General features: G+C 45.4%; 1 protein-coding gene across 2 annotated transcripts in view; it reads left to right on the plus strand.

The window, feature by feature from the left end:
• Map2k1 (mitogen-activated protein kinase kinase 1) overlaps positions 1-17,091 on the plus strand; it is an 80,066-nt gene extending 62,975 nt beyond the window's left edge. For both annotated transcript variants that reach the window (XM_026408811.2, XM_026408812.2), the window contains exons 6-11: positions 4,667-4,791; positions 7,113-7,314; positions 8,954-9,018; positions 12,101-12,162; positions 12,679-12,724; positions 13,422-17,091. In XM_026408811.2, coding sequence (XP_026264596.1) covers positions 4,667-4,791; positions 7,113-7,314; positions 8,954-9,018; positions 12,101-12,162; positions 12,679-12,724; positions 13,422-13,535 — 614 coding nt within the window. In that variant the 3' untranslated portion in view covers positions 13,536-17,091. The remainder of the gene's footprint in view (positions 1-4,666; positions 4,792-7,112; positions 7,315-8,953; positions 9,019-12,100; positions 12,163-12,678; positions 12,725-13,421) is intronic.
• Positions 17,092-17,165: the final 74 nt, after the last annotated feature.

The following is a 17,165-nucleotide window of genomic DNA, read 5'->3' on the forward strand; positions in this document are numbered from 1 at the left end:
AGCACAAGCCTGTAATCCCAGTGGCTTAGGAGGCTGAGGCAGAAGGATCAAATCTGAGGCCAGCCTCAGCAACTATTAATTTTTGAGACAGTGAGATTCTGTCTCAAAAATTAATAGGGCTGGGCATGTAACACCCCTGGATTCAATCCCTAGTGGAAGAAAGAGAGAGAGAAAGAGAGAAAGAGAGAGAGAGAGAGACTGAGGTCTGGAAGAGGCCTGAGGGACTGGGCCTATCATTTGAACCACCTTGAGAGATCTGTTAGGACAGTGTGGGAGGAAGCCCAGATAAATCCCCCTGGACTCCAGGAATGAGGCAGTATCTCATGTTGGGAAGAGGACTCAAAAGAAGCAAGCAATGGAGGTAACAGAGGGGGTGGAAAGGAGGATTTTCAGATGTAGGGACCAGCAGAAAGAAGGTGAGGAGGCAACACACCCTTGTACAGTGGCAGTCTGAGAGGCAGGCCAGCCTGGACTGGGAGTAGGTAGCTGAGGAGACACCTTGAGGGTGAAGAATTGGTGGAAGGCTGAGAAAGCCAGGAAAAGGTCTTGGACTGTGCTCTGAGGCAGAGGGTGAGCCGTAGCAGCAGGGGCTCTGTCGTTGGAGTTCTGGTGGCCACAGACAGGTTGGAAGGGAATGGTGGGGAGGGGCTGGCTCCAGTGAGAAGCTGTTCCAGGTGCTGATAGAGATCAGGAAGTGAACTCTGGACCTTATCTGACATCATATACTTCTTTTCTGCTTCCAGAGGAGTGCGGCTTGGCTGGGGCTTCCTGAGGGTGGGGTGGGGAAGGAGAGCATGTTCTGGCTTGGCTGCTCCAGCAGCATACTGGAGTTGAGTGAGTTGGTGTGTCCAGGTCACCAGGAGGGGCCTTGTGCAGTGCATCTGGCTCCCAGATCCTGTGTTCCAGCAGGGAAAATCCTCCAGGGGATCCCTTTCCTTCCCTCCACTGCCATAGATCTCTGCAGCCTCCCAGGCAGTGTTGTTGCTGGGGTGGATGCAGGGAGCTGGAGATGACAGTCTGGGTGGTGGTGGGGGAGCAGTGTTATGTAAGTTTGAACAGGAGGCTTGCTTGCCATGTGAGTAGAAATCAGATGCAAGGACAGCTAGAGGCAGTGCAGTTGCACCAGAGAAGGGCTGCGCTAGCAGAGGAGGGCTGGGGCCAGGAGGAGGAGAAGGGACACCTGGTTCCGTGAACTGCCGGCCTGGGAGGGCAACCTCTGAAATCATCAGTCTGTATTCCTCTGGTTCAGTGTGCTGTTTATATGCTGTTCTTGATCACTTTGATCCTGGTCTTCATTTTGTGATGTTTCAAGAGCTGCAGTTGTCACCACTTTACTGATGGCACATTACAACCCAGAGAAGTGAAATCTAGCTCAAGGCTGCACGTAGAGCAGGTGACAGGACCAGGATTTGAATACAGGCCTCCTGCCCCTTTACCTAATGCTCCTTTCTAGGTCCCAAACAAGGTCTCACAGACCACACCACACAGGCCATGGGAGCTTTGGGGATGGGTGAGGGAGTGTGGCTGGTGTGCTCAGCACCCAGAAGAAAGGCTGTGGCATGTGGTGGGGCGTATGAAAGAGGGGACTCGTGTGGGACTCATGTTGAACTGCCTATCTATCCCTATGTCCCAGCAGGCATGTCACACACCTCCCTCTTCCCAGTTTGATCCTATTTTGTAGTGTCCTATTCCATATCCTGAGCAAGTGGTTTCTAGGAATTTGTCCTCTGAAAGTGGCGCTGAGGAATTTTTCCATATGTTCTATTATAGGATCCTTATTACTTTCAGTAAAGCTGCTGGGCTTGCTCCTTGGCTGAAAGTGTTTGTTGGGACCTGTCCTACACTAGGCTGGGGGAAGGAACAGTTAGTTATTCATCTCCCAAAACTTTTTCGTATAATTCTCCAGAAGGCCACATGCTCCCTCCCTCTCTGTCCCAGTCGTTACCAAGTGTTCTACAGAGGTCTACCTTCACCAGCCATCACAGCTGCACCCTTCACTCTCTGGTTTCATGCATTTTTATTTTCTTCATGGCCCAAGAAACTCCCTGAAATTACACATTTGTTCATTGATTTATTCATTGTCTCCTCACACTAAAATTTAAGCTTCGTGACAGTGGGGACTTGATCAGTCTGTTCACCTCTGTGTGCCTGGAAGCTTGCAGAGTGCCTGCATGTTGTTGGTTCTCTGTAACTATTAGTGACACAGAGAGCTAAAGAATATGGCAGCAAGGCTGGTGGGAGGCAGATAGGTTCAGATGTCAGAAGGTCTGGATTCTGCTTCTAGCTTTACTCAGTTTTTGCTCTGTGACCTTGAATAAGCCCCTGGACCCTTTGGGCTTAGACCTTTTGTCTCTACCATGAAAGGCAGAACTGGATGCCCTTTAAGGCCCCTCCTGGTGTCTGTGCCTTGACACCTGTGGTAGGTTGGGGTTGCCCAGAGGTTTGGGAAGGTCTTGTCTCCTGTGCTCCTTGCAAAAGCCTGACCTGGATCTGAATGCTGTGTGTGGAGACATGATGAGGGCTGGGACTTAGAAAGAGCACGGCATGGCTGTGTGGGTATACCTGTGTATATGCTAGCTTGCGTGTGCACATGGTGAGTTTGGATCTGTGCATTGGACAAGAGTTTCTGGAGCATCTACCATGTGCCCAGCATTGTCTGGCTCACATCTTAGAGTGGTGAGAAGGGCAGCCAGCCAGTGCCCTGCTGGAGCTGTTGGTGATGGAGAGAGGCAGGAGATGAGTTGTGTGGGAGAGGGGTTTGCTGGGAGATTAAAGGTAAATTTTTTTTTTTCAATTTGCTCTTGGAAGGATACTCAAATAGACCTGTTAGAATCTGTTGATTCATGTGGAAGAGTATTGAAGGAAAAATAATGAAATGTTAATAATTTCTCTGGCAGGTTGGAATTATTTTTGGCTTGGTTTTTTCCTCTGATTTTTCCAGATGTTCTATTATAGTGTCCATATTACTTTCAGTAAAGATTCCCTGTCATGATGGGGTTGTAGCTGAGTGGTAGGGCACCCATATGCCTGGCATATAGGTGGCCCTGAATTCAATCCATAGCATCACACACACAAAAAGATTCTCTGTCATGGTTTAGGATTTTTCTCCTGACATTGCCTGCCCTTGAGTGACTCTCTCACTATTTGTTGATGTCTGCTCATAAAACCCTGGCCTGGGGACTCCAAGTCCCAACCTGGGTTTTCCCACCTGTAAATCAAGACAATGACCCTGGTCTGTCCATTTCACAGTTGTCTGATCAAAGGAGATGGTGGGAGAAAAGACATGTGAAAGGTTATTGCTCTCTGCAGACAAAGAGCCAGTGGCCTGTTATTGGTGGCAGCAGAAGGTGTGGAATGTGGGATGGTATTGTGAACCTAGGGACCTGAGTAGACCTTATGCTGGCATATTGCCTTGACTCTGAGGAGCATCTTTCAGGCCTCTGAGTTCTCTGGCCTTGAGTAGCTAGGGGCTCACCTTGACTAACAGAGCAGGTGTAGGTGAGTTGACTTTTAGGTAAGTGACTTCAGTTAAAGAAAATCACAAGTCAGCACCCACTCCATGCTTTGTGCTTGGTACAGAGGTCAAGAATAGAAATTCCTGCCCTTATTAAGTCTTTGATCTGCAGCCTCAGCGAGCATATAGTTCTTTTTTTTTTTTAATATTTATTTATTTATTTATTAGTTTTCGGCAGACACAACATCTTTGTTCATATGTGGTGCCGAGGATTGAACCCGGGCCGCACGCATGCCAGGCGAGCACGCTACAGCTTGAGCCACATCCCCAGCCCAGCATATAGTTCTTGTTATTTATGTTTTCTGCTTCTCATACCTTCCACCCATAGATCTGTGTCCTGCCAACAAGGATGGTTGAATGTTTTAGTTAGCTTTTTTCAGTACTGGGACTAAAAGACCTGACCAGAACAATTTTAAAGGAAGAAAAGTTTATTTAAGGGCTTACAGTTTCAGAGGTCTTAGTCCAAAAGATGGCCAGCTCCATTCCTCGGGGCTTGAGGTGAGGCTGAACATCACGGTGAAAGTGTGTGGCAGAGGGAAGCAGCTCACATGGTGATTAGGAAGCAAAGAGAGAGACTCCACTTTCCAGATAACAAAATGTATACCCCATAGCCATGCCCCTAATAAACCACTTCCTCCAGCCACACCCCACCTGCCTCCAGTTACCACTCAGTTAATCCATCAGGGATTAATTCACTGATTAGGTTAAGGCTACACCCACAATCATTTCTCCTCCAAACCTTCTTGCATTGTCTCACACATGAGCTTTTGTGGGGCACCCCACATCCAAACCATTAACATTGAAGCAAGACTTTCAAATCTTGACTATTCATGAGGGCTGACTCCTTTCCATGGGTCGTTTGGCCAAGCCTGAATCCTTAAGGGGTAGAAAGAAATCTACTGGCTTTTTGTCCTACTTTTCCAGCAGCTAATCATTTCATTCCCTGACAGTCCTTCCTTGGACCCTGAAAAAGGGGGGAATAAGGAACTCTGGTGTCCAGTATTTGCAAGCCAAGGGGTGCCTCTGATGGGAGACTGGGGTGTTGTCCTGGACTCACTGTCAACACTGGCCTTTTTAGGGAACATTGACTCTTCTCCCCTACCCAGGCTCCTTATGTCAGTTCCTTACTTTTTTATTTTTTCTTTTCTACAGATGTCAAGCCATCCAACATCCTAGTCAACTCCCGTGGGGAGATCAAGCTCTGTGACTTTGGGGTCAGCGGGCAGCTCATTGACTCCATGGCCAACTCCTTCGTGGGCACAAGGTCCTACATGTCGGTACGAACAGCAGGTTTTGAGTTTCTCAGCTGGTCAGAGATAGGAGCCAAATGGTTACCTTCTCTGTGGAGCCAGAGCGTTGTGATGGGTGATGATGGGTGGGGGACAAGAAATGAGGGATGAGGCACAATGGTCCTCCCTGAGGAGTTGAAGTCTAACAGGAAGATACTTGGCCTTTCATGGACCTAGGTGCATAATTGGAGTCTTTTCACTCACTAGGAGACATTGTACCATCCCAGCTTCAGAGCTTGGCTTCTATTCCAAAGAGACAGTTCTAGCTAGATGTCTTTATCTGATTGTTTACAGACCCTCACACCCAACAAGTTCAGACATGATGGCACTCCAAACTGTCTTACCTTTCCTTTCCTATTAGCAGTAAATAGCATTACTGTGTCCAAGGCAGAAGTTGACTTAACCTCCCTTTCTACCTCCCCATTCTTTTAACATCTAGTACCCCCAACTCCTGAGTTTATTTAGAGTTGTTTCCTCCATCTTGCCTCTTTCCCTCCTCACTACATGTCAACTTCTACCTCTGCCTCTCACTGTAGCCCACCCGGTCTCCTGGCTGGAGTCTCTGCTCTAGTTCAGCCATCTTGGGGATCTTCCCTCCTTCAACACTCCATCTTGGGGGTATTTCTTCCTGCTCACAACTCTGCTGGCTCCCAGTGCCACCAGAGTGCTGTGGCTGTCCCACGCCCATGGCTACATCAACACAGGATCATTTTCTTTCCCCTTGGGAAGGCTGTGACTTTCTTGTCCTTGGCATCGGCTTGGGATCTGACATGTGCAGGTGTTGAGGGAAGGCTGGGTGAGTGGGGGAATGTCAGCTGACTGAAGGGAAAGGTGGGAACATGAGTCTGGGTGAGTGCTGACCCAATTCTGCTGGGTCAGAGTGGGTGGTCTTTACAGAAGCAGAAGTAAGTGCAGCCAATGATTGTGAAGACAGGCTCAGAGGCCCAGGAGACCTTAACATGCACAGTATTTTATGTGCTCTTTGTCAAAGCACTTTTATATCCTTAAATGGTCTCATTTGATCCATGCAGTTGTTCCATCGAGGATAGAGCATAGTTCCCATTTCAGAAGTGAGGAACTCTAGATTAGAGGGGTTAAGAGAACAACTATATAACTTGCCAAGCCAGGATTGAAAGCCAACTCCTGCACTTATCCTCATTCCCACTTGCTGGCCCCTCCCCTGCTGTCAACACCACTCAACACTGCTTGACACATGTCCCCATCCCTCTGTACTCCAATGACCCATGGTGAGCTCTCTTCTGCTCTCTTTGCCTGTCGTCTCCGTCATCGCTTCTTCCCTAAGTGGATCATAACTAAACAGCTGGCACCCTGGGCCCTTCAATTGCCAGCTTTCAAGTTCAAAAATCAATTAATAAGCCCTGGGACTTATTGATCCAGGGTTTACTGGTTGGGTTTTTGTGGTTACATGGTCAGTTCCAAAATAGTTCAGCGTTAGAGTTAGTGAAAAATCCTATGGGAGAAGTTAATTCAGTCTAAATAAATGAACTATGGTCAGAATAAAGATTTTTTGGTAGGATTTTTGAATTTGTGTACTACTTGAAATAATGCTTAGTTAAAAATAATGGTTTTTGTAGCACTATATATTTTTTTCTCCTTGAGTCTTCCCACCAAATATCAAACTGATATTTTGATATTTCCCAATATCAAACTGTTTATATACAATTTTGCAGTATCTGACATGTTTTCATTTGATTTGACCTCAATAACACTAGTAAAAAGGATGGGTATTTTGTTATGTTGTTGTTACTGTTTTTACCATCAGCAACCAGCCCCATTTTATAGATGAAGAAACTGAGGTTCACATCTCGGAGCTTGTAAGTCCCAGGGTTGGGACCTGACCTCAGATCCTTTGTTTCTTGTACCCACGGCGTTACTTCATTCATACCCATGTTTCACAAGCTTCCTATTTTAGACTCAGGTAACAAGATGAGCTTCTCATGGTGGGCTTGGGAGAGGCTGCCCTGTACATGCAAGTCAGTGGCCAGAATGAACAAAGCTGGAACCACAGGCTGAAGTGGTAGTTGGGGCCCAGTGGGTTGGATGCTGTCAGCTTAGTGTGTGTTACAAGGGATACAGTGAGGAGGAGTCAGAACCATGAAACCAGCTAGGATTTGGTAAGTATGACATTTGGAGGCAAATGGGAGGTGAGATTCAAGATGTTTGTGGGGCTCTTCAAACAGGATGTGAGCATGTGAGTTGCCCAGAGGAAGGGACAGAAGATAAAACATTAGCAAACCAAGGGTTGTGCTTAGTTCAGCTGATGATAACTGTTTCTGTCTCTTCTGCAGCCAGAAAGACTCCAGGGGACTCATTACTCAGTGCAGTCGGACATCTGGAGCATGGGGCTCTCTCTGGTGGAAATGGCAGTGGGGAGGTACCCCATCCCTCCTCCAGATGCCAAGGAGCTGGAGCTGATGTTTGGGTGCCAGGTGGAGGGAGATGCAGCTGAGACACCCCCCAGGCCCAGGACACCCGGGAGGCCCCTTAGCTGTGAGTGGCCTGCTGTGTCTCCAGTTTGAACTGTGGGGTCCCTTGTTGTAAGGGGTTTCTGGAGGGCAGACTCTCTGTACATTCTGCCAACACTGCTTCTCTGTCTCGATGCCAGGCTGGGGCCAGGGGGAAGCAGCAGGGGTTTTCAGGTAAGAGCAGAAAATTATCATAACCATGAACAGTTTCCCACCATTTGTTGAGTACCTCTATGTTCTAGGTGCTGTGCTTATTAGCAGTTTATATACATTAGTTTTCTTTTTAGTCGAGACAGTTTTGGTAGATTTGTTTTTACTGAGATAAAATTCACATAACACAATATTGACATTTTAAAATACATGTGGCCCCTGAGGCTGGCCTGTACCTCTGGGATATGAAAAGAAGAAACCCAGGTTCAGGAAGAATTAAAGCTAAGTCAAGTATAGCTCAGTGATAGAACACTTGGCTAGCATATGGAAAGGCCTGGGTTCAGTCCCCCAGCATTGTGGGGGAGAGGTGATCAACAACACCACATACAACGAAATCCTTTAGTTGTTTAGTCATTATATTATTTCACATAATATAAAGGAGGAGAAATGGGCAGATGTATTTATTACCTATGTCTGCTTTACAAAATTTTGTTCTTAATATGGCACAGTGGCACATGCCTGTAATCCCAGCAACTTGGTAGCTAAAATAGAAGGATTGCAAGTTCACGGTCAGCTTCAGCAACTTAGACCCTGTCTCAAACTAAAAAATAAAAAGGGCTGGGGAGGTAGCTTATTTCAGTTCCCATTACTGGATAAAGAAAGGTAACTCAGGGCTGGGGTTGTGGCTCAGTGGTAGAGCACTCGCCTAGCATGTGCAAGGCCCTGGATTCGATCCTTGGCACCACATAAAAATAAATAAATATTGTGTCCAACTACAACCAAAAAAAAAAAAAAAAAACCGGTAACTCAGTACTTTATCTCAGAGGTCACCTGATTTGCCCAAAGTCACAAATGTAGGATATAGCAGAGCCCAGACTCATACTCTGACCAGGTGACTCTGAAAGGAAAGTGAGAAAGCGAGAGCCATGTGGGCGAGAAATGAAGGACAGAGACCAGAGATCCACACAAAGGTTTATTTGTCAAAGCTGACAAATAAAGGCCATCCCTCTGTAGAGTGGAGAGAGGCCCTGAGATGTTTGGGTGTTCAGCTTTTGTGGGGTAGGGATTTGGAGTTGTAGTTGTGGTGCTAGGGGATGGGCTTGGGAGTGCTTGCCTCAGAGCTAGGCGGGTGGGGAATACCATGGGATTGGCTTAGGTTGATGGCACCATGGCGCTTTCCAGAGTCAAGGGGTCCTGGCCTTCTGGATTTGGCTTAGGGTTATGGTACCGTGGGGTAGGTCACTAATGGAGGCTGGGGAGTTTGGGTAAGAGGAAGTACAGGAAAGCAAAACCGATAAGATGGTGGTTAACACTTAAGATGGCTGCTTGAATGTTAAATCAGTACTCTATACTGTGGCCTTTGCTAGTTCCTTCTGTTGAGGCCTTATCTGTGAGTGATCTGTTTATTGTCATAACCCTGTTCTGGGTCCATGCCCAGCCCCTTGCCCCATTGATAAGTGATCACCTGTGTGTTTCTGAGAACTATTTTCTTTTTCCCTTTTGTAAAATTGTAGCATATGGAATGGACAGTCGACCTCCCATGGCAATTTTTGAGTTGTTGGATTACATAGTCAATGAGGTAAGTATGGCCTGGTTTCCTTGACCTTGGAATTTATTCACTCCCCTTAAGAAAATACCCATTGTCCTGGGTGGTAGCGCGTGCGTACCTGTGTCTCAGCTATTTGGGAGACAAGGCAGGAGGATTATCTGTTCAAGGCCAGTCTGGGCAACTTAGAGAAACCTTGTCTCCAAATAAAAAATAAAGCGTGGGGAAGTAACTCAGTGGTTGAGTGCCCCTTGGTTCAATCCCCAGTACTGCCCACCCCCAACCCCCACTCCTACCCCTGCCCCAGTAGCCATGGCTGAGTTGCCTGGGAGACCTGGAAGTTGTTCCCACAGTATGGCCTCCAGGATGTTTGTGTTCTGGTTTATGCCTCCTGCTGCTGAAAACATTGGCTGGTTTAGAAACTACAGGAGTGTTCCCAGTCCCCCACTTCCATCCCCTCCCCCCATCTTCCTGTAGCTCTGAGTCCTTCCTTTCCAAGATTCAGGGTTTTTGCTTGTAAGTGCTGTTTAAAAGCTAGGAAAAATGGGGCACAGTGGTGCAGGCCTGTAATCCCAGTGGCTTGGGAAGCTGAGGCAGGAAGATGCCAAGTTCAAAGCCAGCCTCAGCAATTTAGTGACTCCCTAAGCAATTCAGGGAGACCCTGTCTCTAAATAAAATGCAAAAATGGCTGGGGATGTGGCTCAGTGGGTAAGTGTACCTGAGTTCAATCCCCAGTACAAAAAAAAGCTAGGAAAATTAAATTAAAATGAGTGTGGAAATAGATATGGAACATATTCATAAATTGTGTGAAAGCAGCAAATAACAAAATAGTATGTATACTATTATCAGTTAATGAACTATATGTGTATATATGTGCCTATAAAGTCTGGGAAGGAATAAAATAGATTGGTTTTCTCTAAGTGAAATTAAAGATAATATTTTCTTATTGCTTTTGGCCAACTTTAACCACAAAGAGCTCATATACTTGTGAAATATATGCCAGTAAGTTTAATTGACAAAAGGATCAAGGAAGGAACATATGGAGAATCATTCATCAAACTTGGGTTTGGGGTATTGGGAAGCTGGTGAGGAGCCCCAAGGTTCTCATAGGAGGTGGGGGCTTGGCTGGTGGGCAGGACAGGATTTTAGGGGAGACAGTAGGGCCAGCATTCCTGGCTTCAGGAACAGCTTTAGTAGTTGAAGGGGCAAGTCCTGGCATGTTTGGGAAGTAGCTGTGGTGTCAGATATAGTATTATCTCATTCTTATTTTTTTTTTTAAAGAGAGAGAGAATTTTTTAATATTTATTTTTTTAGTTTTTTGGTAGACACAATATCTTTGTTTGTATGTGGTGCTGAGGATCGAACCCGGGCCGCACGCATGCCAGGCGAGCGCGCTACCGTTTGAGCCACATCCCCAGCCCCTCATTCTTATCTTGTCTTCCTCAGTAAACCAGCAGAATGCCTTCTTAATACTTTCTTTCTTACCATTCTCTGAAACCAGACCTTAGAGGTCTCAAAAATGTCGCCTGGTCTATTACAAACTCAACAGGGAAAATCATGGTTTGCCCTGGAGGCTAATAAATCACTCTCACTGGTTCAGGGCACTAGGGTATTTACCTCTTTTTGCAGTCTACAAAGCTTTAGACTAAAGCAATGTGGGATGAAGAAAAGAAGTTTGGGTTCTGATCCTTGCGGCTTAAGGTTTTAAGAAAGAGCATGTTGTGTTTCTGGAGTCAGGAAAAAGCCATCCATCCCCTACTGCTGGAGACACTGCTCTGCATGGTTCTGGGTTCCTGGGAGTCCTATTAAGAGAGGACTTGCACTGGTGCTGCTTTCTTTTTTCCTACTCAGTTCTTCCAGGCACTGTTGAGATGGGCCAGATTGGTTTTATCTTCTTCATACAGGTGAAGAAACTGAGGCTCCATGGAAAAAAGTAGCTCAGGTCTCCGCGGTTAGTGCCCTAGTGCTCTTTCTTTTTTACCACCTACTCCCAATACCCACCTCCTGCCCAACCCCCATACCTCCACCCCCTACCTCCCAGGAGCCTTTGCTGGCACACATTCCTATCCTGCCTGGCCCCTCCCACAGAGAAGGAATGGAAGCTGGCCTGTGTACCTCTATTCCCCATTCCCCCTCAGCAGCAGGGACAGCCTACAGGGCAGTGCATGCTCTGAGTCACTGTTCCCAAGAGCTGGGCTGCAGTTAGCCTTAGGTCAGACTGACAGAACCTTCAGGGGAAAGGGCTAAGCTGGACTTTTTGGTAGGCGGTGTCAGTGTTTTTATCTTTTTCAGTTTGAGATGGGGGTCTGTGTTGCCCAGGCTTGTCCTGAATTCCTGGATTCAAATGACCTCCCTCAGTCACTAGAGTAGCTAAGGCTAGAGCTGTTTCATTTTTAATTTTGAATCACCTGTTGATTTTAGGCCACAGAGCAATGACATCCTGGGCACTGGGGTCAGCTTATTCCAAGGAAGTTCCCAGCACAGGTCACATAAATGCATTTAGAATTCTTGGACTGCCTGGAGCATCATAAACCTGTGCAGCCCTGAACAATTGCCATGGGAACACAAGATCTGTGGCCAGTGTCGGAGACCTGAAAAGCGGCCTCATTTCTGGAGTATACAGGCAACATTCTTCCAGATTGACCAACCCTCTGCTAGTTAATGTTTTATTAACCTTTCTCTGCCTCCCCAGGGTTTAGAGAAGGGATTCCCCCCCCCCCTTTTTTAAAGCTTGCTCCTGCAGGCCTGATCCATGCCTGGTGGTTTGCACACCCCCCTAGCTGCTGTTGTTAGAATTACTGGTGATGTTTCCATGCCACATGTCAAGAGTTCAAAGGGTTCCAGAGATCAGTAGGCACAACCTCCTCATTTCATTAAGAAAAGACTGAGGCCACAGAGGTTCACTGTTTTTTTTTCTTTCACCAGATGAATGAATAGTAAAGTATAATGTGGTCCCAATTTTAACTGTGCTGTGTGAGACCATTGGGTCCAACAGGGTGACCCAGCAGGCTTTGTTTTTGACTGGAGCATAGCACTGCCCAGAGGTAGGGCTGGGATGGGAAGAGATGGCTGGAGCAGGGTCTAACATTTCTCATGTCTTGACATGTGTCTGCAGCCGCCTCCAAAACTGCCCAGTGGAGTATTCAGTCTGGAATTTCAAGATTTTGTGAATAAATGGTGAGTTTGCTCATTGTTTTTTGAAAGGGTACCTGGATTTGTCAGACTTCCCACCCCATTTCTGAGCCCTCCAGCTTTGCCCTTTCCCCTCTTGAGTACCCCCTGGCTACTGCCATAGCCTTTCTTGTGGAGGGCCAGGGCTTAGTGGTGTGACTGCTTCCAGCACTTGCTCTACATCGATTGGCATGTTGCTTTTTTTTTTTTTTTTTTTGTAGATGGACACAGTACCTTTATTTAGTTATTTTTGTGTGGTGCTGAGGATCAAACCCAGTGCTCTACCACTGAGCCACAACCCCAGCCCCTCCCCCGCATGTTGCTTTTTGACCTTCATTTAATTCAGCAAGAAGTCATTAACGTATTGTGGGCATGATATTGTACCAAGAACAGGAAGATGAATAAGGCTCTGGCACTCCTCCTCAGAGCCTATAGTGCGTAGGGGGAAAGGCATGCAAACAGAAGCAATCTGAATCAGAATCAGCGCCAGGCAGAAGCTTCACATTACTTTTTTCCTTTCAGCTTAATAAAAAACCCCGCAGAGAGAGCAGATTTGAAGCAACTCATGGTAAGTCCATTTATTTCAGATGCTTACAGCACCTGTTTATTAATTTGGTCTCCTGTCATCTTTCCGGCACTTATTTACTTTCCATTCCCTGCTTCTGCCCTGACCACCGTGGCGCAGCTGAGAGCCTGAGGCTGCAGGACTCAAACACCAGTCTCCTCTGTCCTCCCATCAGTTTAAAGAAAAGGCTGAAATCACCTCACAGCTGGGATATTGGAAGAAAGGCTTGAGGCAGTCGAGGGAAAGAAGGGGCCAGTCTGCGGCCTTCGTGGGGCTGGGCCTTTTTCTCTTGCTGACTTATCTTATGTTAACCTGTGCACCTGCCTCCTCTTGCTTGGCAGCAGGGCGAGTGAAACACCTTGACCTCATAGCTTTTGTGGCTTGCAGTGTCACATGCTCTCACCTCCACCAGTGCCTTTGGCTTTCCCAACAAGTCTGTGAGGTCTTGAAGGGAAGGTCACTAATCCCGTTTCATTCTGCAAGAGCAGCTAGGGAGGTGAGTGACTTTCCCAGGGCCTTTTGATTGGTATAATTGGCAGAGGCAGGTGGAGCAGGTCTTTGGGCCTGCAGCTGGCCCTACTGCTGCTCAAGGGCAGGCCAGGAGCTCCCTCCAAGTGTGGCACAAGTGCTAGATGTGACTCTTGGATTTTCCTTCCATTGGTGGTTTTTAAAACACCTCTCCCTGTTTCCTTGCTTGCAGGTTCATGCTTTTATCAAGAGATCTGATGCCGAAGAAGTGGATTTTGCAGGTTGGCTCTGCTCCACCATAGGCCTTAACCAGCCCAGCACACCAACCCATGCAGCTGGCGTCTAATCCTTTGGGAAGCAGCAAAGAGCGAGTCCTCTGCCCAGTGGTGTGCCGTGTTGCTTTTGGGCCTCTCCCATGCTTGTCTCTGTTCAGACGTGCATTTGACTTATGACAAAGGATGAAGAACACAGCATGTGCCAAAACCGTACTCGTCGTCATTTTTAATATTACTGTCTTTATTATTACTACTGTTATTTCCCTAAGTGGATTGGCTTTGTGCTTGGGGCTGTCTGTGAGTATGTTAATCAAAACACATGCCAAGCTGAAATACAGTGACACTTTGGTGACCGTGGGTAGTCATTCTTACTGACATTTGCACTGCTGTTCCTGCTCCGCGACTGGCTGGCCGCCTGTATCTCCAGGATTCTTGACACTTGGTGGTCCTTCATTTCTGCCAAGTGGACCTTCTCTCAGTGTGAGTGCCAGGGAGCCTCATAAGTCCCTTCACAGGCAGTGCATGTGAAGCATGCTTTGCTGCTGTGAAAATGAGTACCAGAAAGTGTACATCATGTTATTTTATTACCATCTTTTGCTTTTGACGTAGAATTCAGCAGTTTCCATCAAAATCTAGCCAGAGCCATTCACTGCCATGATAGCTGGGGCTTCACCAGTCTGATTTGTAGACTTCTGGTTGTATTTCTATATTTATTTTTAAATATATTGTGTGGGGTAGTAAATGGTATATGTATCTTTAAGTTTAGATTAGTGTTTCTAAAATGGTGGAGTTACTCTGAATGTCACAAATGAATCAAGGCATTGAAATATGTCAGATTTCTATCTTCTCCCAATCTAAGTACCAATGCTATTGTAAACAACGTGTATAGTGCCTAAAAAAAGTATGAAAATCCTTTTAATCATTTTAATCCAGATGTTTAACAAATCTAGTCTCTTATTCTAATAAATATACTATCAAGTTAAAGGATGAAAGGTATTTCTACTTTTGTGGTAGGCTTTGCAATTTCTCTAATGTATAAGAAATCAAATGATTTAGTCAAGCATTGTTGTGGGGCATGGGGAAAGTAGGAAGGAGGCTGAAAGGCAGAACTATCACACCAACAACAAATTCAGGACATTGGACTAATGGGTCTTCCTGTGATTTCAATCTTTGTACTAATTCTTCTGCTACATCACCTTACCTGTGACTTTCAACCACTTGCCTTTAGACTTATGGACGGATCCCTTCTTTTCCTTTTCTCTCTACATAGGAAAAAGCAGCAGGTAGGGTTTGGGAACAAGTCTAAGAAAAATCACAAGCCATTTCTCAGTGAACATTCCCCGTTTTCCTTAACAAAGAGCTGAGTTGGGGGTATACCTGCTCACCCGAGGCCCTGCAGGCTTTGGAGCCTCTAGCCAGGCAGAGTCAGTCTGCTTTGTTACAATGAGCAATGGATTATCTTCTTGCACCACTTACACTTAACTCCACCTTCCTGGAAGGGAGAAATGTGCCTGATGCCAGCTTTGTCATGTCTGTGAGGTGGCAGTGAAATCACAGTAATTAGATGTGGTAACAGCCACACAAAGTAGTCTAAGGTGGGCAGTGTAACTAAAGCCATGAGCCAGGTGTGGTGGTGTACACCTGTAATCCCAACAGCTCAGGAGTCTGCAAGTTCGAGGCCAGTTTCAGCAACTAAGAGAGGCACTAAACAACTTTAGTGAGACCCTGTCTCAAAAAATAAAAAGGGCTGGGGATGTAACTCAGTGGTTAAGCACCCCTGAGTTTAATCCCTAGTACCAAAAAATTAAAAACACAGAAAAAAGCCATGGTCATTGGTGCCCTCTCCTTAATTATGTGGAACTTTAACCCATGAAGCTTCCTGATCAGTACGTCAAATCTTGTATTCTTTGAAAAGGCAGATTATAGAAAACCAAATCCAATGTATATGTTTAAAAATAAAAAGGCTATTTCATTTTTAGATTAAAAAGAGAACTTGGTAAGTAATACCCAAAGTAGATAGTTCCACTCTGGAGCTACCAGAGCTTGGGTTATAGCCAGGATTTTAAAAAATGGTCAGTGTTGTGTACACTGCTGCCTACAATAGTCAAAAAAAATTTTTTTTTCACGAGGCCAACAGCTGTTCTAAGAACAGTCTAACTTACATGTTTTCAACATATAAACACTTGAGTTTTAAAACCTACTCCCTATGTCTTGCCAACAAGGAGAGGATGCCTGGCTATTGAGAATGTCTCATTAAAATGAACAAACTACATCCTTTGTGAGAAAAGAATAGCTTAAGCTGGTATCTAAAACCTGGATTTAGGTGCAGTGGCATATACCTGTAACCCCAGCTACTTTGGAGGCTGAAGCAGGAGACCCAAAAGTTCAAGGCCAGTATGGACAACTTGGAAAAACCTTGTTTCAGAATTTAAAAAAGGGCTGGGGTTGTAGCTCAGTGGTAGTCCCCCTGGGCTCCATCCTCAGTATCAAAAAAATAAAACCCAGATGTAAATGCTTTCATGAGTGGTTTCTTTTGAAGGGTGCTTTAATTCTCTATCCACAGTTAAATGTATTTCATTTTTAGTGTCAAAAGATTTTTTTCCAGTAATTTTTTTTTTTTTAACCAAGAATGATCTTGTTTTCAAGAATGATGTTCCCAGCATCAGTGCTTTGAGTTCTTAGTCAGATTCTTGTCTCGAACTTCCTTTTACTGAGACACCAGTAACAGTTGGGTTTTTAGATGATACCTCATTGGCATCTTAACCTGTGAAACTGCTAGAGCAGATGTGATTATCCTCATGTTACAGATGTAAAAGTAGAGTTGCGAAGAGGTGTGAAAACAAGCAACCAGTTACCAGTCAGCAGTAGAGCTAGAATACACAGTGAACTTTTCCGGCTCTTGAAAAACCCTGTTCATGTTTTAAATCAGACCCCCAAAAATGTATACCTTGATAAATTTTGTTCCAAAACTGTCTTCACTGTGTTTTAAGGAACATATCACTTAAACTTCCTGCTCTTTCCTATAAGAGTAGCTTAAAATAACCTCAATGAAACATTAACAACAAATAAAGTATATTCCTCTTTTTTTCTGGAACAGCTACATAAGTTCTGTGTGAAGACATTCTTAGTTTGCATTGGCTGTTAGCTGGAGAAGAAATTATAGAATTAAGTGACTACTCAGTAGAAAAGGGACAATATGCAGAATTAAATCTCAATTTCAAATACAAAGTTCAACAACTCTTATTCTGCAGCTATCATCTCTTTTATTATAAAAGTCCAATCTCCCAAGCATAGTGATATCTTCTTTAATGACACATTTCTTCTTTAAGGGCCAGAAATGGATCTTATTTTATGCCATCTTGCCATTTCCCTCAGAGGAGGAAATGTTGCTTTCTCCCTCTGTATCTGGAAACCAGCAAGGTCTATGATGGTTATTTATAATTTATTCTGAAGCATCTTTTATCAGCGATGTTTCAAGCTAGATGTGGTAACAGCCACACAAAGCAGTCTAAGGTGGGCAGTGTTTCCATGTCTCCGAAACGTGGCAGCAGCTTGTGCTCTCAAGTGCCCTGTCCTTCGTCTTGTTATCTTTCTCTCCTAGACTGTGACCTAACTGTTCACAAGGGTTCAATCGCACACAAACAGCTCTTAACTGGATTTTCTGAAAGACTTGTTGACTGGAAAGCCTAGCTTATATTTAA

Source organism: Urocitellus parryii, chromosome 6, assembly GCF_045843805.1.
Source record: "Urocitellus parryii isolate mUroPar1 chromosome 6, mUroPar1.hap1, whole genome shotgun sequence".
Lineage (NCBI taxonomy): Eukaryota > Metazoa > Chordata > Mammalia > Rodentia > Sciuridae > Urocitellus > Urocitellus parryii.